Source organism: Dermacentor silvarum, chromosome 1, assembly GCF_013339745.2.
Source record: "Dermacentor silvarum isolate Dsil-2018 chromosome 1, BIME_Dsil_1.4, whole genome shotgun sequence".
Classification (NCBI taxonomy): Eukaryota; Metazoa; Arthropoda; class Arachnida; order Ixodida; family Ixodidae; genus Dermacentor; species Dermacentor silvarum.
The window spans coordinates 144,716,962-144,739,472 of record NC_051154.1 but is presented as its reverse complement, the minus strand read 5'-3'; the positions used below and the strand labels follow the sequence as shown (position 1 = coordinate 144,739,472).

The 22,511-nt window shown below is 44.4% G+C and overlaps 1 protein-coding gene across 1 annotated transcript; it reads right to left on the bottom strand.

The window, feature by feature from the left end:
* Positions 1-474: 474 nt before the first annotated feature.
* Positions 475-20,641, bottom strand: LOC119436194 (uncharacterized). Its single transcript, XM_037702970.2, has 5 exons — positions 20,522-20,641; positions 11,080-11,226; positions 10,053-10,214; positions 3,901-4,059; positions 475-3,328 (listed from the first exon to the last, which is right to left on the bottom strand). The coding sequence occupies exons 2-5, from the start codon at positions 11,215-11,217 to the stop codon at positions 3,257-3,259; spliced, it is 531 nt and encodes a 176-aa protein (XP_037558898.1). The 5' UTR covers positions 11,218-11,226; positions 20,522-20,641; the 3' UTR covers positions 475-3,256.
* Between the last annotated feature and the right edge of the window lie 1,870 nt (positions 20,642-22,511).

Sequence of the window (22,511 nt, the reverse complement as noted above, 5' to 3'; positions counted from 1 at the left end):
AACAAACGCCTCATGGACATATGCTCTCTAAAATGAGGTTTCTCAGCCATATAGAGAGCACCAGTAGACGGGAGAACTGGCTCCAGTATACGATGCGTTCTGCGAGCCCCTTCCCACTACGCATGCGCATAGCGCTGAGGCAACTTGGCCTGTGCGCCTGTGCTGGACAGTTGGTGCTGGACAGTGTGCCCGTGACCCCGTCAGCTAAAACTCTCTCTTGTATGTGGAAACACGGCCGCCGTATAATTTTATCCGGCGGCCGTGGCGGGGACTTGAATATAGTAGCGTAACATTGCCGGAAACATGAACGGCAATTGCGTTCTCGTGTCTATACTGCTCATTGCATTGTTCAAGGAGTGCAAGTGTACTGCAAACGTATATATAGCGTTTGAGATAATTCTACTGGCCTGCGAGTAAAACACTTTGTTATATATACCGGCACAACGAAATATGATTTACTGACTGCTAAAATATATGCCCATCATCCCGCCCTTCTTCCTTCTGATTTCACCAACTTTGATGCTTCAGGCAGAGGGGGAAATATGCAAAAGAAATAAAGTCCATTGTCTCGGCACTGTCCTTCAAGGTATTGTCGCAGAAAACACAGTACACGTACTGTAGCTGGTTATGACTCTTTAATGACAGCTACACAGCAGTTCAAGTTGCTGACGATCTCTAGTGCACGTGGGTGCCACACGATGCTAATGGACTCCAGTGAATATTTCATGACGTAAGTATTCGTGCGTTTTAAATCTCAGTGAACATGATCGAGTACTCATTCACATGTACGGGATATCTCAAAGCACGGAATGTCCATGCTAAAGTTCTAATTCTGAATTCCATTTCGTTTCTCTTCTTTTCCTGGCAGGAGTTCTTCCCGTCGTACAATTTTATTGCATGCTAGTTCACAAGCAAACACTTTCGAGTTTGCGATCCTGGCACTTTTAACACGCCACTCGAAAAAAAAAAGAAAACGACAGCATGGGCGTGCACAACAGCTTTTTCACGGGATAGAATTATTACTGTTGCAGGATCGACTCAACCACGGATACTTTTTTTGTCGCATATCATATGTGAACGATGTTTATGCATAATAAGTAGCACTGACCCAAGGAGATGCTTGTATACACTATTTTATTTATACTCTCATGTTAAATTACGGCATCAATTTTTTTTAAAGATATGTACGTTCTTTTTCTTGCGAGTATCATGTACGTTGTCCAAACGACAAAACTTAACTTTTATTCGCATAATATGTCATATGCCTGTGGATCAAATCATGCTGTTAATATGAACTTGGCTGGCGAGAACTCACTGCGCAGTTCATGACATTTCAATTTACTGTTATTCTTTGTTTCATGCGCATAAGATCACTTTGTAATAAAACGTAGAAAAGTGTAGAAAAGCGTAACATATGCATTTCTGCGAAAGCTAATGCAGGTTTCTTAGGGGTACGCAGGTAGGTAACTACAATAGGATATCAGAAACTGATCAAGTTATTAACTTATTCTATCGAAGAATAAATTTGAGTTTGCTTAGGTGCTTTCTCTTGTTTACACTCAAGCCTCAGATAACCGCCCGGGTAGTGTCTGTGCCGCGAATGAAAAGTAGTCAGAATGAATGGAGAAAGTGGGGCACACATGTGATCAAGTTAAGATCACAGTGTTTACTATTCCATAATCTGATACCAAAGGAAAGCATTAAATTAAGCTAGACAGATAGGAGCTGGAATAGCAAGCAGTCGGCAAAGGTTTGTTCGTAAAAACAGGCAGCGGCCAGTCGTTAGCGCCAAATAACATTAGCGACAGCCGTCGGCCAATTACAATGTCCTCAAAAACGAGAAGCTTTACGATTTGGCCTCAGCTTTCTACCACTAGTCAGGTTGCGGCAACGCTGGCTGACTCCACTTATTCGCTGCCTGTTGAGTAAAAGAAGTAAAAGATTTCGTTGTATCACCAACGTCTGGCAGAGGCTAAGTGATTGTTGCTTGTAAAAATAAACAAAAAAAAACAAAAAAACGAGAGAGCGAGAGAGAGACAGAGAACAAGGGCATTGCACTAAAAACGAACTCAACCTGGCACTTTTCGTACGCTTTCCTAATGCAAATGAGGCCCAAATGCACCGGCAGAGCACGAAAATTGGGACGTAACGCGACTCCTTCAGCGCCACGCTTTGGCGCGAACTTCCAGAAAACAATGCCCAAGCTCGGCCTTCACTGCTCAATCTCCCTGAATCCCAAGTGCTATCCGATTCGCCCTGCACTTCGTTCACTGCAGTTCAGTGCCAGTTCTGTTCAGAATCGGCCCGGCACATCCCTGAACGAGCCCTGCACTGACTCTCCCGCAAGCGCAGGGATCGAATTCTGTCAACTCGTCTTACACAAACTTGCACATTGCGACATGCCGAATACACAGATGCCGCAGCTTCTGAAATTACAGTTAGTTCACCAAGTGCAGGTGAATCAAATGGACTTACATTTTGCACTACCTTGTGCCACGTTTTCGGTCTACTACTCCCCGTATAGGGGAGCGTATACAGAAATAATACGTCCATGCTACAGGGACACTACGTGCACGCCGCCGACGGAATCACCCATGCGGGAATCACCTATAAATTACACAGCGCACGCTAACAGCGCACAATTAACAGCGCACGTGGGCGCGAACTCCATCGGCGTAAGAGGAAGAGAACGTCCTGTACGCAAGCAAAGCTAGAGAGCCTACATACGGGACTTCCGTATGCAGCGGGCCGCGTATGTAGGCTCCCTAAGCAAAGCGGACGATTCGCGACATCTGTTGCTAGATGCACGACACGCATCAAGGACGTCGGGCCCTCCGAGACGGGCGTTTCGCTCCAGCCGCAGGGACACTTTTTCTGGCGCGTGGCTGCTTTTAATGGCTACAGCAGACAACATGTCGAAGCGTGACGCTGTGCAGTTTTCACCCGCCAATATCAGAATAGGACTTTGCACAGCCTGAAAACCTGTGTTTCCGGGTGTATGCGCACAGGCCGTTTTAAGCAAGGGAGAAGAAGAAAATTAATATCGTCTTCCCTAATGTTGTTTTTACGACCAAGAGTTGCTCCAACAGCTCACCACACAAACGTCCATCTCCGTTGGTTAAACAAGTACGGCTATAAAGGCGTGGAACCGACGTCACAACCACAAAGCCGTCCCCTTGGCAAGGCCTGCAAGCAAAAACTGGCTTATATGTTGCGGTGACAAGAATTCCAAGTGCTCTTAGAGTATAGTCCATGCCTACGAAATCATTTTCCTGACTATTAATGCAACGTGGAAGAGGTGCGCAGCTCCTGCGATAAGTCCCATTGCCTGCGAGAAAGAAACAGAAAAGATGCACGCCATTGAAGTACGCTGCGCAGGGGGCAACAACAACATTTTCAGCACTCAGTGCGCTTACTAAAAAAAAAAAAAAAAGTGTCTCATTCGCTAAGCAGGGGTGGCCCCTCCCAGTCTCTCAATCTAGCTAAACAGGGACTTTAAAGAAGAATGCTAAATCAGTTGATTATTCTGGAGAAAATGAACGTTAAGATAACATCTCTTTAATTTCGCGTGAAATTTCAGCGCCGGTACGTCAGTACGACGTCACAGATTTCAAAGATTTTCTCAAACTTGAGCCATTTTGGCGCGGGTATATTTATCCAAGATTGCTAGTTTCAGTCTTCCGTTCTATTAGAATGCAATGCAGTCTTTCTTTATCGATAAAAATTTCTTGAATTCTATCCCAAGTATTTTAATCAAGTTTGCGCGGCCGACGTTTGATCAATGCCGGTCGATCAGTAAAATTGCGACGCCTTCGCCCGCATAAGCTCGACGTTCACGCTGTGGCGCATATGCGAACAGTTCGTATACAGAGGGAGTACGGATTAAAGCTCATATCTCACCCCAGCTGCGTTCACCACGTCGGCGTTGGAAACAGGAATGGCAAAAACCTGTCCCGCTATCGAAACTGCGGCGATGGTACCAGAAGAGTTGAAGCTGGCCAGGTGGGCGATGGAAACGAAGATGTAGAGAAGAGATCCGAGGGCGTGGAATGTAAGAAACTGCAAATAACACGTGCACAGGGAAACAACGCGATTAAAGGTATACGAACAACTTCAAATCAATGTTTGCGTTATTACACAACACCGAGTGCAGACCCCACCACCACATGCGGAGAGGCTCCCTCTATAATTTATTCAAATTAACGTCTACGACTGTACTTCTTCTTTCTGGGGTTTTACGTGCCAAAACCAGTTCTGATTATGAGGCACGCCATAGTGGAGGGCTCCGGATTAATTTTGACCACCTGGGGTTCTTTAACGTGCACTACAACGCAAGCACACGGGCGTTTTTGCATTTCGCCTCCATCGAATCCCGGCCGCCGCGGCCGGGATTCGATCCCGCTACCTCGTGCTCAGCAGCGCAACGCCTTAGCTGACTGAGCCACCCCGGCGGGTCTACGACTGTACTACATGGAACATTAAAGGTTATGCCGTCAACCTTCTTTAATATTTGCACTGCCATTTGTCGAGCCACGGCCGCCATGGCTCGGCAAACGGCGGCCGTGGCGTTCGCCGCAAACAGCGAACGCTCAAACCTTGCCGAAGTTTTGCGCGTTCAGGCCGCAACATTCGTTCGAAACAGCCGCGTATAGACTGATATGTCAGGCTCAATGTCTAGGGGTTCAGTGACGTTGTGCCAGCCGTGCTATATACGACACGGCTTCCCTGACTTCGTCCTGCCGCACCGCTCACGGAGAAAACGGGCGACTTTGCTTGCGACAATGTGAGTTCACGAGGTCCTCGCGGCGCTTACTGAAAAGGTACATCTGGCGAACGTGATGATGACCATGCAGGGTTTCACAGCACGCGTTTTGTCACAGCGCTCCCAGCCACCATTCAGGGTTACATTGAAAGCATTGAGCTAATACGCATTACAATTATGTACAGTATGTGCAAAGTTCTCACGGAAGCGATTTCTAAACTATGCGCAAAACCGACGAGGAAAGTTACACTTTCCAAACCATCTGTTTGCCTATTGGACGGTTACGCAAGCTGCAAACCTGGTCCCGGCAAAGCAAATGCTACCAGCAAGAAAGCCCGTTCGTCATGCGCAGATGAGTAAGTGCCAGTTGTCCGCCGCGTTAGTAACGTGTTGGGGACTAAATTCCCGATATGCAATTAACCTCCAATCTTCCGTTGCCAGGGGCATTGACACTGCCATTCTAGCGGGACACGTAGTTTCAAAAACATTACGGCAGAACTCATCTCACGATGACGGTCAACAGTAATGCGAATAGCAAGCGAGCAATGTAGCGACAGACCATATTCCTGCATGCAGTCACGTTTATACTTAAGACTTGTAGGGGTAATTCTGAGACTTTCGTTGCTTCGGCTATATGCCACATTGTAGAATATCGTCCTGCTTTGCTATGACACCGCTTACCAAGGTCGCCCATTATATCATGGAGGCATGGCGACGACTGCATGACGACAACGTAGTGACGATGGAATGACGAAGAATGATATCGCTCTAACGACAAAGGCGTATAACGACAAGATTTCGATTCTTAAATTATGACGATCGTATAACAACGACAACGTGGCGACAACGTCATGAGGACAATGAGCTGACGACGATGCAACGACCACGATGGCATCGCGAGCCCGAACCTAGTGGCTTAAGCTATTAAACAACATTGACCACTGGGTCAGAGCAGTAGGCGTGACGACGACAGAATTACGAGAGTCATACCAGGAAGCCAGAATGACGACGATTGAACGACCACGATGGCATCACTATGGGAATGTAACAACGAATGCATGACGACTATGGCGTGACGAGTGTCGGATGACAAAGCTGGAATAACGGCGATGTAATGACCACGACGTCATCTCTACCACGAGCCTAGGGGCCAAGACGATTAGACAACTTGGGACGCTGGGTCGGGGCAGAAGGCGTGAGGACGATGTCATGACGAGGAGAGTAATATATCCGAAGCAGATAGATAGATAGATAGATAGATAGATAGATAGATAGATAGATAGATAGATAGATAGATAGATAGATAGATAGATAGATAGATAGATAGATAGATAGATAGATAGATAGATAGATAGATAGATAGATAGATAGATAGATAGATAGATAGATAGATAGATAGATAGATAGATAGATAGATAGATAGATAGGATAGATAGATAGATAGATAGATAGATAGATAGATAGATAGATAGATAGATAGATAGATAGATAGATAGATAGATAGATAGATAGATAGATAGATAGATTCAATACGGATGAAGTAGGCAAAGAGTGCTATTCGCTTTAAAAACTATGTATATACAGCGTGTCCCAGCTCAATAAATAGAACGTCCTGCACTGAGCACCTCGGCTCCCTTATTCTCAGTGCACTATAGTATACAGGTTGTCCCAGCTATCATGCACAAATATAAAACGAAAAGCCGTCTATGCGGATGAAACCAGCTGTGTGTTGTTAGCAGAAGCCTGAAAAAACGTCCAGTGCTTTTGTAGTGCACATAATTAATTATTTGTAATGATTATTTAACTCGTTTTCATTATTACGCTTATAGCAGATATGTCAACACTGTTTTTTATAACACTTTCGGAAACATCAATCTCAGCGGTTTGCGGCGTTCTATGTCTTGCGTGACAATGTATTCCACATTGTAAAGAAATCCCGCGATATATATATATATATATATTGCAGTGCAATGCATAAAACGACTTTTTTTAAAGATAGTAACTGGAGCGCCAATGCATTTCTGCGCAAAGCTCGGGAATTAACATGTCGAAACTGGTGTCATCCTGAGACTTCATTCCAAGTGGATCCTCCTTGCGAAATTCACGGCTAGAATTTGGAAATTGCAAAATGGGCCATAAGTTAATTAGTTAAAAATTGAATTAGTGGATTTTTGTTAATTAGTCAATTATGTATTTCAATTTATTGTGAAATGTCCGCCTCTTCCAGTAGACCAGCTAATGAACTAGAATTGTGCTATCTGCAACAGGCAACCTTTAAAATTTTTGAAAGTGTTCGCTGAAACACCCTGTATATTTTCTTTTTTTTATTTATTTACAATACCCCTACTCTCATTCGAGAGCGTGGTAGTTGAGCGATACAGTATATATTCATGCATATCAGTACGCATTATTTAAGCATAAAACATGGTTAAAGAAAATCTAGGCAGAACAGTTAACTGAAAAAAGGGAAATAAAAGGAAAACAATTGCCCAAGGATGGTAATATAAGAAGGAAGCGGAGTTTGGGAATGCGTGTATTCACATGACAGTTAACTAACACGATACTAGCAGTGAAGAACACGCAGGTAACCAGTTATACATGTAATAGGAACCAACGGAAAGATAACACTTAACGCGTTAAGAAATTTTAGAGTTGTGTGAACAGATGCACTTAAAATATATACACTTTGAGGGAAAGAAGAAATGAATTGAGCAAAAGAATAAAAATCTAATCAAGCAATTACCAGGAAAATGTCAGTTACGACAATCCTCTTAGGACTAGAAGTAATGCAGTAATAAATATTTATTTTTGGAACAAGAGCGTAACATATGTCCACATAACGGCAACCAACGAAAAAAAATGAAAAAGAAAAAGGGGACGTCGAAAGCAACACAATGCCAAATTTGTGACGATGATTCATGCGATGATGAATGGTTTTATTTATCTACTGCAGTTTCTACTTGTGAGGTAAATTCGGATAACGATTCGATAGCGGTTATAGCAGGATCAAGTCGGTTCCATTCAGCTACTGTGAGGGGGAAGAAGGAATACTTAAACGTGTCGTTGTTGCAAGTGTATTCTGTTAAAGCGTACGCATGTTTGTTACGTGTTTTTCAAGCCTCAGAAAATGAAATGTACCTGCACACATTTATCTTATAGTTATTTTTTAGAAGCTGAAACAAGAACTTCAGGCGAGCGTGTTTTGCTCTTGTAGATAGCGTTTGCAATCCAGACTGCGTTAGAAGATTAGTCGGTGAGTCAGGGTGTTTATATTCGTTGTGAATGAACCTTATGGGCTTTCTTTGTAATGCCTCCAATTTTGTTATGCTAGTCATTGAATGAGGAAATCAGACTGTGTTTGCGTTTTCGAGAACTGGTCTAACGAACGTTGTATATAGGCCAGTAGCTTCGTTGATGTGGTAGGGAGCGCAAGGCTTCTTTTGAGGAAGAACAATTTGTGTAACGCTCCTGCAGCGCTATTCGTAATATGTTTATCCCACCTGAGTTCTGAGGTTAATGTCACTCCTAGGTATTTATGTTGCTTAACTTTAGTTAGCGGTATGCCGTTAATCTCATATGTAAAGTTAGATGGTCTTATTTTCCTTGTTACGGTCATGGCCACATACTTTTTTACTTTAATTGACATCTGCCATTTAGAGGACCCAATAGCTAGAGTGTTGAGGGATGTATTGTGGGGTCTCACCCGCGCTCTTGGGACAAAGGAACGACAACGCAGTTGTGCAAACAAACACAAGGGCATTTATTGCGCCTTTCATACACGGATACATGCTAGCCGAATTACTATGCATAGAGCATTCACATGGGCGCGCCACAAATCAAGGAAGTCCGACTCACCACGACCCGATAGCGAGCGAATACGTTCGCCCCATGCTGTGACACCATCGCCTAGTCGTTCACGTGTACGGTCACGCGAACGGTGGCGCGTTCGAACGATCCGTGTTCGTCCACACCGGTGTCCTGCTCTTTGCCTCGCGAGACGGTCCCGCGAAGCGGGCCGGCGCACGCGCGAAGCGTTCGTGCGTGTTGGTCGCCGATCCCAAGCCAAAGAGGAAGCGCCTTCGACCTTTTTCTCCCAAGTCACCCCGCCGTTCAGTGGCGTTAGCATCGCGACACTCGCGCCATCTCTCGCAATGCGCCGCCAAAACCACGATCGCCGCCGGCGCTTAGCCACGCGGTGAAGCCGGATTAGAGGAGACGCGTGAGAGTCACGCATCCCCACAGGATTAAGTGCGATGTGGTCGCTATAAACAACGCAATCGTCGGCGAACAGTTTTATATTGCAACCAGTACTAGCTGTGATGTCATTAATATAGATGAGGAAGAGTAATGACCCAAGAACTGAGCCTTGGGGAACTCCGGAAGTAACTGCGACAGTGTTAGATAGCATTTTTTTTCGTAGATTACAAATTGTGAACGATTGGCTAGAAATTATTTTACCGGACCGATTAAAGTTGTTTCACTCACTCACCCAGGCTGAAAGGGGCCCTTTCCAAACAACACTTTCAATTTTAGCAATTAATTTGTTATATCATGCAAAATTAAATCAAATGCCTTAGATGTGTATAGTCATATCATAAAAAGTCAACAATGACACCAAGGACAGCATAGGGGAAATTATATGCAGTTCTTAATCGAATTGAAGAAATGATAAAATAAATGGCAATGAAAGTGGATGAAAAACAATTGGCCGCAGATGGAATACGAACCCACGTTTTCGCATTATGCGTGCGATGTTCTTACCAATTGAGCTACCGCGGTGCAATTTTGCCAGTCCACTTTCTGGGTATTTATGTTTACAAACGAGGACTAACCCTGGGAGTGTTATCCAGCGCCACCACTCACATACCTTGACGGCGGATGTGGAAGATCCTTCTGCCGCAGACGTCACGCCTACTTGGGGTGAAGGCAACTGGTCAATAAACCCACACATGCTACCTGAAGACATTAAAGCTACCGGAGTGAAAGGCTGAAACACGGTTACGTAACTTCCACGCTGTTCTTTCGGCTCAAGTAGTTCACTACTCTGCATCGTCTGTAAAAACAGTGGACGCTTGTAGTCAAAGGCTAAATCTATCAAATCCAACCAGAGGAGAGGGGCCGTCAGTTTTTCGCCTGGCGCTCTCAAAGTGTATAGTCAGACAATCTAGCACGTAGGTACGGGTTAAAAATGTACATAATTACCACAATTCCACACTGAAAGCAATAAATATATGCATAGTGAGCAAAATGGAGGTGAACCGAATGTAGGAAAAGAATATGCAAAACTTACATAGGTCGTCGCGGGCAGGACAGGCTTCGTCGACGTACTCTCCGACAGTAGGAAGAAAAAACACTGCAACCAGTAGCTGAAGCTAAGCGCCATCAGGAGATGCAGAGAGGAAATGCCTCCAGCCGAAGACACGGACAAGGCGTAGACGATGATCGACAGTATCTGAGTGAAAGACATAAAGTTATTAAGACGCCACGCACTGTGGGAAGCGGTGCTATGAGAAGAATTTTGCAGGTAGCCATATATATATATATATATATATATATTGTGAGTACTATTCGCACGCTTAATCTTCTATCTGTACATACTCATCAAGTGGCGCGCAATGCAGAGACGTGCTCGACGAAAATAGTGGCGTCGGCATCTTTATGTTTTGTTTCCACACTTGTACACAACGTCAAAATCATACTCTTGCAATTGAAGAACCCAGAGACCAATGCGTCCAGACAAATTTTTCAGTGACGACAACCAGCATAAGGCGTGAAGGTCGGTGATGACAGTGAAGGGGCGTCCATAAAGATATGGTAGAAATTGTTGGATGGTACAAACTACTGCGAGGCATTCCTGCTCTGTTATCGAGTAGTTCTTATCGGCAGCCGTTAAACAACTCTCTCTCGTGTATAGTGGTATCACGCTGTAGAAGGACAGCGGCGACGCCATGACACCAAAATGACTGATGAAGCGGCGGAAGTAGGATGCTACGCCCAAGAAACTTCTTGATTGTTTTTTTTTTTTTATTTTCGGGCTGAGGGAACCGAATCACGGCAGCAACCTCTGTCAGAATACAGTGGCTAGTCAGGATCTGGTCGAACGTCATCTTTACTGAGAAGATGGCCCAACACTATGATGTTCTTTCTGGGAAAATGGCATTTTTTTGTGTTGAGTTGGAGTCCAGCGTTAGAAATGCATGTCAAAACTTCGTCCAAACGCTCAAGGTGCTGATGAAAAGTTGTAGGAATAATAACGATGTCGGGCAAGCGTGGCAGCCCTAATAGATCTGATTATCGGCCACGCCACTGTGACTCACCATTTCGGACGCGGTAAGAATGCCAGTCAGGCTGGTGACAAAAGCAGTGTTGAAGTGAAACCGTAGGGCTGGAGAAGACGCAGGGACGTTTGGCCCGGCGGTGATGGTCACCGGCGTGGGGCTCAGAGCCATGGACATCTTCTGGCACTGCGAAAAAAAATTGGAATGCTCACAAGGTACCGTTATATGGAGTGTTTAATTATAAGTTTATATATATATATATATATATATATATATATATATATATATACGCACTAGGTTTGCTTCGCGTAACGCCATTCCTCTTTTTTAAAATCGTGCTGCGTGATATATATATATATATATATATATATATATATATATATATATATATATATATATATAGGGTGTCCCAGCTATCACGCAGCACGATTTTAAAAAAGAGGAATGGCGTTACGCGAAGCAAACCTAGTGCGTACTGTTTCCAGTACAGTGTAGTAGCCGCCAGTAATTTATTCGTTACTGAGATTTAATTAGTTAATTGTAATTAATTATTTAACTCGTTAAGTACTGTCCTAATTATCAGTGGCAATGAGAAAGTTGTAGAGCAACATGCAAAATTCCCGATACAGCTTTTCTTTTGTTGCTCAATACGTGCTACATAAAAGTGTTTTTTCGAGCGTGACAGAAGCCCGCGAATATATATATATATATATATATATATATATATATATATATATATATTAGATCACCCGTGGCATGCAGAAAAAATTTCGCTCCTTGAGCTGGATTACTCAAGACGCGGACATTAATTGCGCGGGAAAGCGTCATGTGCAATTGACTAATTAAGATGATGTCGCTAAATAATTTTAAACCTAATTACTTTACTGTACGTGATGCAATTTACAACTTGTAGCCGGTGAGTTCGCGATACATATCAACTTGGAACGAATTTTGAGGATGATATATAGTTTTGAGATATTCGTTCCTGAAGTGTGGGCCGAGATGCATTAGCGTTCCAGTTATTTTTTTTCTACCGGTGCTAACATATCGGGCAGAAACTTGGCGGTTAACAGAGAAGCTCGAGAACAAGTTAAGGACCACACAAAGAGCGATGGAACGAAAAATGTTAGGCTTAACGTTAAGAGACAGGAAGAGAGCGGTGTGGATCAGAGAACAAACGGGGATAGCCGATATTCTAGTTGACATTAAGCGGAAGAAATGGAGCTGGGCAGGCCATATAATGCGTAGGATGGATAACCGGTGGACCATTAGAGTTACAGAATCGATACCAAGAGAAGGGAAGCGCAGTCGAGGATGGCAGAAGACTAGGTGAGGTGATGAAATTAGAAAATTTGCAGGCGCAAGTTGGAATCGGCTAGCGCAAGACAGGTGTAATCGGAGATCACAGGGACAGGCCTTCGTCCTGCAGTGGACAGAAATATAGGCTGATGATGATGATGGATGATGATGATGATGATGATTATGATGATGATATTTTTGTCCTTCAATCCAAAGAACGTGTTTTATTTCAATAAATGGGTGGACCAGCCGTGCATTTTCACCTCAAGTTTGAGGACGCTTGTCGAAGAACTGGTGCCGCAAATCGACACCGCGACCTAAAATTAAATTTAAATCCTGGGGTTTTACGTGCCAAAACCACGATACGATTAGGAGGCACGCCGTAGTCGGGAACTAGGGATTAATTTTGATCACCTGAGGTTCTTCAATGCGAACCCAATGCGCGGTAAACGGGTGTTCGAAATGCGGCCGGGATTTGATGCCGCGCACTCGTGCTTCGCAGCGCAGCACCAAAGCCACTACGCCACCACGGTGGGTTCCCGCGACCTTGTGTCCTAGCCTAAAAACGCCGTAACTGCAATATTTTCCTCGTGCTTCGTTGCATATATTTTTCTTTATTTCGTACCCACCTGGGTTATTGTTGTGAAATATGGGGCCTAACATATAAAACTTACTTAACACCTATACTGCAGTTGCAAAAGTGCGCCCTAAGAGAGAGAGAGAGAGAGACGTTTATTAAATAAAATATAAAATTGTACATGTATTAAAAGGCAATCCCAGTGGTTTTTCCGGTGAGGTGCCTAGCTTAGGTTAATGGTTTCGCTTCTTATAAGGTAGATGAGAAAGCTGTCATATATAGCTTTGCGCTGCTAAGGGGTCCCTCTAGGAAGGATCCAGTCAGTGAGTGTGACGACTGAGCTCTGCAGCCCAGCAAGGCAGATTCTTCGCAGTGAGGATAGGCCAGGACATGTCCATAGCAAGTGGTGTGCTATGACTGGCACACCCGTGGTGCAAGTTCCACAGGTGGGGTCAAGCGACTTGTCAATGTATTGGGCTTTGAACGCAGGCATGACTGCATAGCATTTTCTTATGTTCATCGCCCTAGTAGCATACTGTTTATGGACCTTCGTATATATCCTTTCTTTTACGGCTTTAAGAAATTATAAGATCACTTGTTTAATTCATAAAATACTAAACACCAACTTTCCCTTACCCAACACCATATTTAACTTCCCACGTGCAAATACCAGGCAAGCAACTAATGGCGAATTCCATTGGGAGAACAGGAGCAGGGCGCCGCGCAGTGCGGAGGCGGGCGACAGCACAGTGAGAGCAGGCACACTCGACCCGCCACTGGAATACGGCGTGCATTCGGAGAGCAGGTGGGAGGGGGACGTGTGAGGAGAAATGCACCATGTGACTAAAGCAATCGACGTCCCATTCTCTGCAGGAGAGCGGCAAAACACGCGTGATCGTCTTGTAATCTGTCGGGCGTAATCATGTCACCGTTTGCGGCCACGTACTACATACTTTTGTGCAGCGCCGACGCATCCCACAAAGCGTCCGCCTGCGAAGATCATCTGAAACTGCAACTTGAATCTGAAGTTGAGCTCCAGCAGCTTTCGCTGCTGTCACCGTCGAGCGTCTCAAGCACTTCAGCAAGGCGACGACGCTTTGCTGCCGCTGTCCCCCGCGCATCCAACGAGAAGCAAGGCGGACTATAAATGCCAGGATCTGTCGCTAAATCGCTGCGAAGCTCGCTCGTATCACCGACGTCAAAAACAGCGGTACCAAAACACCATCAACTACACATGCCCAAACCAAGGCAAAAACTAACTAAACTTAAGGCGGCGGTCCCACCCGGCGGCACGCGCCCCCCCCCCCCCCCTTCCCCCGTGTTCAGTACTTTGGAGCTAACCGTGGTGGCTCTTCTACTGAACGATATGAAAATTGTCGTATATCCCATAAATAAGCTTAATTCTTGTAGATTCCAACTATATATAATATAAAAACTTGATTAATGTGATTTAGAAATAAATGGTCAAGAACAAGCATGAGATACATGGTTTTTGCGAACTGTGTCTCAGTTGTGACCATATTTAGAAGAAACAAATGCACTTACTGCATTGCGGCTTGCTCTGTAGCTTTAGGACATATTTATCTATTTCCTAGACGCACCAAAATAATGTTCAATTTTTACTTTTTGGATAACTTGCTTTTGAAGATTGCCAAAATATCGCAACTTCTGTTGTAAACAGCCCAGCAACTAAACGCTCAAGGAAGATAAATTTTGGATAAATTGGAGTTCAAGGAATTTCCATTTAGGATGCAAAATTTCATTCATGTACCTTTATTAGTTTTAAACCGCAGCTTTGTAGCTTTAGTACCTTCCCGCAAAAATGGGCAAAAGTAAAACCAGAATTCTAAATATTGCTTAACTTTGGTCGTATTATTAGGAAAACTAATAAAGGTACATGAATGAAATTTTGCATCCTAAATGGAAATTCCTTGAACTCTAATTTATCCAAAATTTAGCTTCCTTGAGCGTGTAGTTGCCGGGCTCGTGCCCCCGGAGTGGGACCGCCGCCTCAAACCTTCCTTATTGCAGCAATGTCTACGGTGAACGATTATTGGAGTTTATTGGCCCTATAACATGGAACACTGTGCCTGTGGAATAAAGGTAACCAGAAACTTTGACCTTGCATGTGAACGCTTCTTCGTGTCTAATCAAACGTATTAACTCCTCCTTTAGAAATTAATACTTGTTCATGTAAGCAATGTTATTACTCACTGAGAAACTATGTACGTGGTTCACCTATATATATTATTTCTGTATTGTACCAGGTACTAGCCACATAGGCTATTGGTCCAACTATTTCTGTACGCATTGCTTGAATTGTATAAATAAAGATCATTTTGATTTATTTATTTATTTATTTATTGATTGATTGATTGATTGATTGATTGATTGATTGATTGATTGATTGATTGATTGATTGATTGATTGATTGATTGAGTGAGTGAGTGAGTGAGTGAGTGAGTGAGTGAGTGAGTGAGTGAGTGAGTGAGTGAGTGAGTGAGTGAAATGAAACCTGGACGGGTTAAGTGGAAGCATTGTAATCAACCCCTACCAAGCGGATCTCGCTTAATAAACTACTCTTGTGGTGAAAAATCGCTAAAAAAAAGTGTGTTATAAGCGCAAAAAAATAAGAAAAAAAGAAAAGCCAGATGCTTAGTTACTGACTTTACACTTAAGCTTTTTTAAATTCCGAGAGATCTCAAATAAGTGGCAGCAACACTTGCCTCGGCGGCTGTGTGGCTGCGGCCTTCTGCGGCTGAGAGCACGTTTCGCGGCCGCGGCATTCCGATGGGGGCGGAATGCAAAGAACGCTCGTCTACCGCGCAATGGGTGCACCAGGTGGTTAAAGCTAATGCGGAGCCCTCCATTATACGGCGTCCATCATAATCCTCTCTGCACTTTCGGGACGTTAAACCCGATAAAGTTTAAATTGTACGCTGTAAATCGATTTACGATTTAAGAGAGGGAGAGTGTTTTCTGTCTATAACTCACGCCCTTACACCCGTGAAGGGTGTAAGGGTGCGAATTATAGACCAATGTGGACCCTTAAGGACCCTTAGGGGCGTAAAACTGTTACAATGTATATCAACCTCACAGTGCAGCATTCAGTAGCAGCTCAGAAAATGGGTCATCAAGGGCAGTTTCATGCCTACCCGGTTACTGTAACGCCGCTTGCAGTTGAAGAATAAATCGCGGCATTCTCGTTGGCTTCTCGGAAACCGTGAATGGCTTGCACTAAACGATAGACAAGAATGACAGCACACTGCAGATAAGAGTCTGCATAAGAACTGCAGATAGTTAAAAAGAAGCAAAAATCATCGCGCGAACTGAAGTGCCAACGGCGAAGAGAGTCTCGTCGCAGTTGGATCAGTGAGCGGAGATACTGTCAAACTTTTCGAGGGATCCAACTATCGGAATCTTAGAGATTATGCAACAAGTGAACGTTGATAGAACGTTTCGGTATACTGCTGCCGGCCTTTCGGCTATCATTGTCGCTACGGCCACGTGGTAACCGACTTGAGAATTTAAAGGCGTCCTCTTCAATCGGACGTCTTTCGTATGCGCGATTTTCGCACGAACCAGACACGTCAACGTACGAGAGGCCGTTGCCACCGCAAGTTGCTGCGGCAGTAAAATTGACGTGGGCAACGAGAAGGCAGAAAGCTTCCCGTGTACTTGTTCTCCTTTATTAGCTGCGAAGCTTGCGTACCGGTTCTACCCATTCATTTTATCTTTTTTTTAATTATTGCATAGGATGCACTCTTACTGTATATCAACGTCTTGTAGCAGCTGACTGTAATTATTATTGTAATAGTTTTAATTTTAGTTATATCTTTATTTTTATTTGTCGTGGTTGTTGTTTCTTTGTTTTGTTTTTGCGGAGAAGTTCTCCCTCTCATTATTATTATTATTATTATTATTATTATTATTATTATTATTATTATTATTATTATTATTATTATTATTATTATTATTATTATTATTATTATTATTATTATTATTATTATTACACGTTAATGCTCGAACGTCCCTGTATACCTGCCCGCGTTCATAAATAATATATGGGCTGATCATCCCGAGATATGCGTAACATTATTGTGCTATTCAGCCGTTCGCGCACAAAACCTCAGAGGCAGCAAGCACCTCACGCACGCAAGCAAGCAAGCGCTTCTGGCTTCAAGGCTTCAAAACGGTTTCTCCAAGTTCTGAATAGCATGCAGTAAGCAAAAGAACCGTGGGTACTACACCCGCTCAATATTTTGACCGACTGCACTTCCGTAAAATACGGCGAACGCATACACGCGACCGTAAAATAGCAGCAGCCAACAACAGGTGCGGCCTATAGAAAGCAGTATTAAAACCGCGCGTCAAATTAGTACGTGTTCTACCTCATTTAAATATATACGTTACTCGAAAAGCTTCTGCAGCAGTAAAATTATTCTGCATGGGCCAACGTACCGTCAGCCATTTAAAAAAGTACATATTCTGATAATTTCCGTTTCATAAGATTTACTAATTTCTGTAGACTGAATATCAACACTTTTGCTTGACCATTTTATTTTAATCGTAAAATCGTTAGTGAGAGATACGCAATCATCTGTGGATCACATAAATAACAATTAGTGGGGGGGGGGGGGGGGGGGGAGACCAGCCTGAATGCTGTAAATGCGCAGCAGATAAAAAAGCACGACATATATGTAAAAAAAAAAGCGCGAGAAGATGTACTATAGTATTCGAAGATGTACCGCGTAAGTATGAAGTATATGTTCCACGCTTTTGTCGAGGTAACAACTTTCAAGCACCAATAAAAAGCATACAAACGAAGATTTCGTATATACAGAATACAGAGGCCCAAAAGTTAGTAACTATCAGACGTGACAATAGAAAGCTGCACATAATATAAAATTAAGGACTAGCCAACAAAAGAGCAGTGACAGTGGCAAGAGATACGCAGTAGGAGCAAAATCCCAAACATTGTAGAAGAAACATGTGATCTGTCTACTACACAGAGGCGTAGTAACGGAGGAAGACCCCCCTCTTTCCACCGGCTTGACTGGGCGTAAATGGTCAAGAATGCTCCGGTAACCAGCAGCCCGAGCTCGTGTACCCGATGTACCAGATGTGTAGTGCCGCAGAATTGTCGGCTGCAGCTTTATCAACCTCCTACGTAATAATTGCACGAATGTGCGGGCTAAAAAAAAAAATTCATGCGCTAAGTGGTCGCTAAACTAGGCACGTATTCTGCAACGATCCACATCGGCGACAATATCGCTGTCAGGCGCGCGTTGATTGGCTGTTTGAGCAAAATTGGATGACGCCGTGCTCAACCAGATAATGAGCTCACCCAATTTTTCTAAAACAGCCAATCAGTGAGCGCCGTTGGCGGAGGTGTGGCCAAGGCGATAGTATTGAGCGGGCGTCGCTAAACATACATTCTGGCGATGTGGCCTCTTGGGTCCCTCTTCCGTTCAGTCCGCGCTGAGAAGACGAACAACTTACAGCAATGAGAAGATCCCCCGTGTGGGCGCTGAACGAGCGCGCCTGGCGCTCGCGTTTACGGCTAAGCGCGCCTCGAGAGCGACGGTGAAAAGTTCACCGTCGACAGGCGCGAACGGGATTCTCTGGATCGTCTTCAGACTCGGTGCGGCCGAAGAGTTTGGCGACATATGACGCTAAACTCTTCGCCAAAAACCACTTCTCTAAACAAAATCGTGTTGGGTGCTAGAGCCTGCAGTACTTTGGCACTGCGGGCGGTCCAATATGGCAGTACCGAAAGAAATATGAAACAGTCCAGTGAAACAGGGAAGCAGGTGGCGTTTACTAATAGGGTGGGGAGATCAGCATCACTGACACGCTATGTAACTTTCGTATCCAAGGCGGCTGTGCTGTTGCTGATTATAGGAAATAATAGCGTGTTCTAGAATAAAAATGCTAGGAAATGAACCCATTTTACCGCAACTTGGGCTACCTTCAGATGAATATACTTACTGCCTTCTGCAAATCTTGTAGTGTGATCATTAAGAAGACACACGTTAATCGTTAAAAAGTAATTTAATTATGGGGTTTTACGTGCCAAAACCAGTTCTGATTATGAGGCACGCCGTAGAGGGGGACTCCGGAAATCTGGACCACCTGGGGTTCTTTAACGTGCACCTAATTCTAAGTGCACGGGTGTTTTCGCATTTCGCCCCCATCGAAATGCGGCCGCCGTGGCCGGGATTCGATCCCGCGACCTTGTGCTCAGTAGCCCAACACCATAGCCACTGAGCAACCACGGCGGGTGATGGTTAAAAAGGAGCATGACGAACAAGTCATGAATTCATGAATAGACACGATGACAGCTGAGCACCAGGAAATAACAAATTACAAAATTTAAAGCTTTCATCCACCTGAAACGAAGTGCTTCTGTCTGAAGGAGCATTTTGCAACGAGAAAATGGCAATGATATTAAGACAAGTGCCGTCGCCCCGCCGAGTGCCAGCCGGTTTAACATGCACCGCTGTTCTTATTTTCTGTTTCCTTCAATATCAATAAATCATGTTCGTAATAGCGAGAACAATTCATTTGGTTGATTTACACTTAATTCACTCAAGTGAATTAAGTGTACATCGTTCAGCAGCTCGGCAACTTCACTGCTCAACAGCTGTCATAGTGCAGCCAAATTTAGACTTGTGAAAACCTTTTCTCGCAAGTAACAACGCCATGCATCGTGAAACTATAGCGAACACTGTACAACATAAGAGGTGAATCAGTAAATGTCTGTGGAGCGCTCAACTAAAATACCGTCTAGAAACACACCCTAACCGACCGCCTCTGCGACAGATTCAAACAGCCGTTTTTCAGTTCAGTAAAGCGCTTCACGCTCCGTTATTGTTCCAGTACCTTGGTTGGCTGCGCATACCACTTTCTTCGGATCTATTGTTACCCAACATGCTTGTCCATATCGATGCGTTTATGGCTGTGACATTCACTTCTGCAAGAACAATTCCCGTATCTAGCAGTGATATGAAGCGAATGGGGTCTTCGTTTCTTCTGGAGAAATCTGTAGCGCAGTGCCATGAACAAAAACGCTACAAAGTGAGCAAATGTGGCCAATGTCAAACTCCCACTGTCTCCAAGCTGTTTTCACGGTTGAATCAAGAGGACACTTCTCTGTCTAGCTCAGCGGCGGTAACATTTCCATATTTTCATGACCCGTTACGCCGACTTATCACAACAGTATCGCCTGCCTGCCTACGACACACTTTTTTCTTTTCGTAGAAGCTTATCTGGCGAACGTTGAAGCCGCTAGTACGCAGCGCAAAGCCAACTGTTCACAGCGTCACATACTCCATAGACTCCCTAGCCACGGTATCTACTTCAGTTAACTTGTGCCTACACCGGAAGCATGTCCTGATTCTTTCCTTTGGGGATTGTGCAGCCAACGCCCACTTGACACGCTTCACAGGTGGAGGGGCATAGCAAGAGCACATCGCCGCAAACAGCTTAATTCGTTGCCTTTAGTGCGTTGAATTTAAGAAAATTAGATCGCATAAACTACACCTGTTCATATGGGAAAAAATGTAGCACGTGCGGAAGAAGGAAGCAAATAAGAAGAGTTACCTTTGTTTAGGACGGCACAAGAGCCTACTTTGCTGGTATGCTGTTCACAAAGAAGCAGTGCTATTCGCGGGGAACAAATCCGTGCCGCAAGCTTGGAGAGAGCAAGAAGCCCAATATGCCGATCGAAGGACTGAACAGATAACAAAGAAGGTTACGCTTCGGCGCGAGAGATAGTTGCCAGGACGACGGATATACATCTAACAAGAGGCGCGCGTACCGAACATGTGCTCGCAGCGAAGGGCGAGACAAGGGAAATGCTGTGAGCATGTGTGTGGGGGGCTTCGTGCACCTCCTCTGAAGCCTGTCCTGCAATATGGCGAGTCCACAGGTATATTGACGAGAACATAGACGCATCGAATCCACATTGTATGCATTCGACTGTATACGTGGAGGCAACAGTTGTGTTGACAAAAAAATCACTAGGGGTTCCTAATGCAACGCCTAAGACTACTTGAAGGCGAAAGCACGAGCGCCGCTAACTCAATGACACGACGACCACTTTTTACGCTTTGTGAAATTTCTTTATTTACATTTTTTCACACTCTTTGACATTTTCTTTTGAACCCATATGTTGCAGCCATTTTTGCAAGTCATCCTTTAATCACCAAACTCGGACCGTGACTCAGCACTTTTTTTGCTAAATTATCATCACTTCGAAACCACAATTTACAGTCATTTTTGCAAGTCATCAGGTTTTTTTTTTTTTGCAAGTCACCCTTCCTATGATTCACCGAACTCGAACCGTGACTCAGCACTTTTTTTGCTTACTCACTCTCACTTGGACCCTCATATCTCTATATTTTTGCAAGTCACTCCCCCACTCCTTAACCCCTTGATTCACTCTTAATTCCCACTTGATTCACTCTTTGTTCACCCTATCACCACTTGATTCACCTTCATTCACTCTCATTTAATCTTCATTATTTTAGCTCACACTCACTCTATCTCATCATTACATTTCGTTTGACTCCTATCACCCAACTAAACCCATCAATTCACTCTTAATTCACCTCATCCATCAATTCACTCTTAATTCACCTCAACCATCAATTCACCCTTAATTCACCTGTCTTTATACCCATTATCACTTCAGTTCACTTGCTTAATCATTCTTCCACCCTTAATCGCGGTTTTGTGCGCATTATCGCGGCTTATCCTAAGAGGACCATTTCGTGTCGACGACGCGGTTTTGAAATGACCTTGAAGCGGAGACCACACCATGAGACATGTAAGGCTTTCGCCTTAATAACTGTCCCACTGGTATCATCCTGGCCAAATCGGGTTCCGTCCTCATCTGGGCACTGAGGATGGCCTTGCGTACCTTTCTTCTACGATTCCCATCGGACTCATCGGAGGCCACTCCCGAAGAATTCGCACTATTCTGGCAATGGACATTCGCAAAGAGTATGATCATGTGAGTCACGAAGCAATTGTTCGAATTCTCCATTGGCTTCAGTTCCCTAGCCGTGTCTGCTCATTCATCCAAGTCTTCCTGCACGCTCGTACCTTCTCCATTCGCCTGGCTGGCCACGCAGCAGGTCAGTTTGTCGCACATCGGGGTGTCCCACAAGGATCTGTGCTCGCACCAACCTTTTCAACATCGCCCTCCTTCCTCTAGCTTGGAAGCTAGCTACGATACGTAACGCACAATACATAATGTATGCACGTGACATCACCGTTTGGTCAGTTCATCGTGAAATCTGCCGCCAAGAACACGCGCTTCAAGAGGCCCTGAACTTAACAGACAACTGGTGTGCTCAGATAGGGCTTGAAATTTCCAAGGACAAGACAACGTACATGTCAGTAGCGAACAAGTATGGGCGCCGTCTACTGGCAGTCCGGCCTCTTCAGTTAAATCTGGATCAGCAGCCACTACACTAGGCTTCAACTCTCCGTGTACTCGGCTATGAAATGGATGCCTCCGGATCTTCGGGACCATGGGTCAAGAAGACAAAGCAACAAGCCGCAGAAATGATACAGTTGATACGTC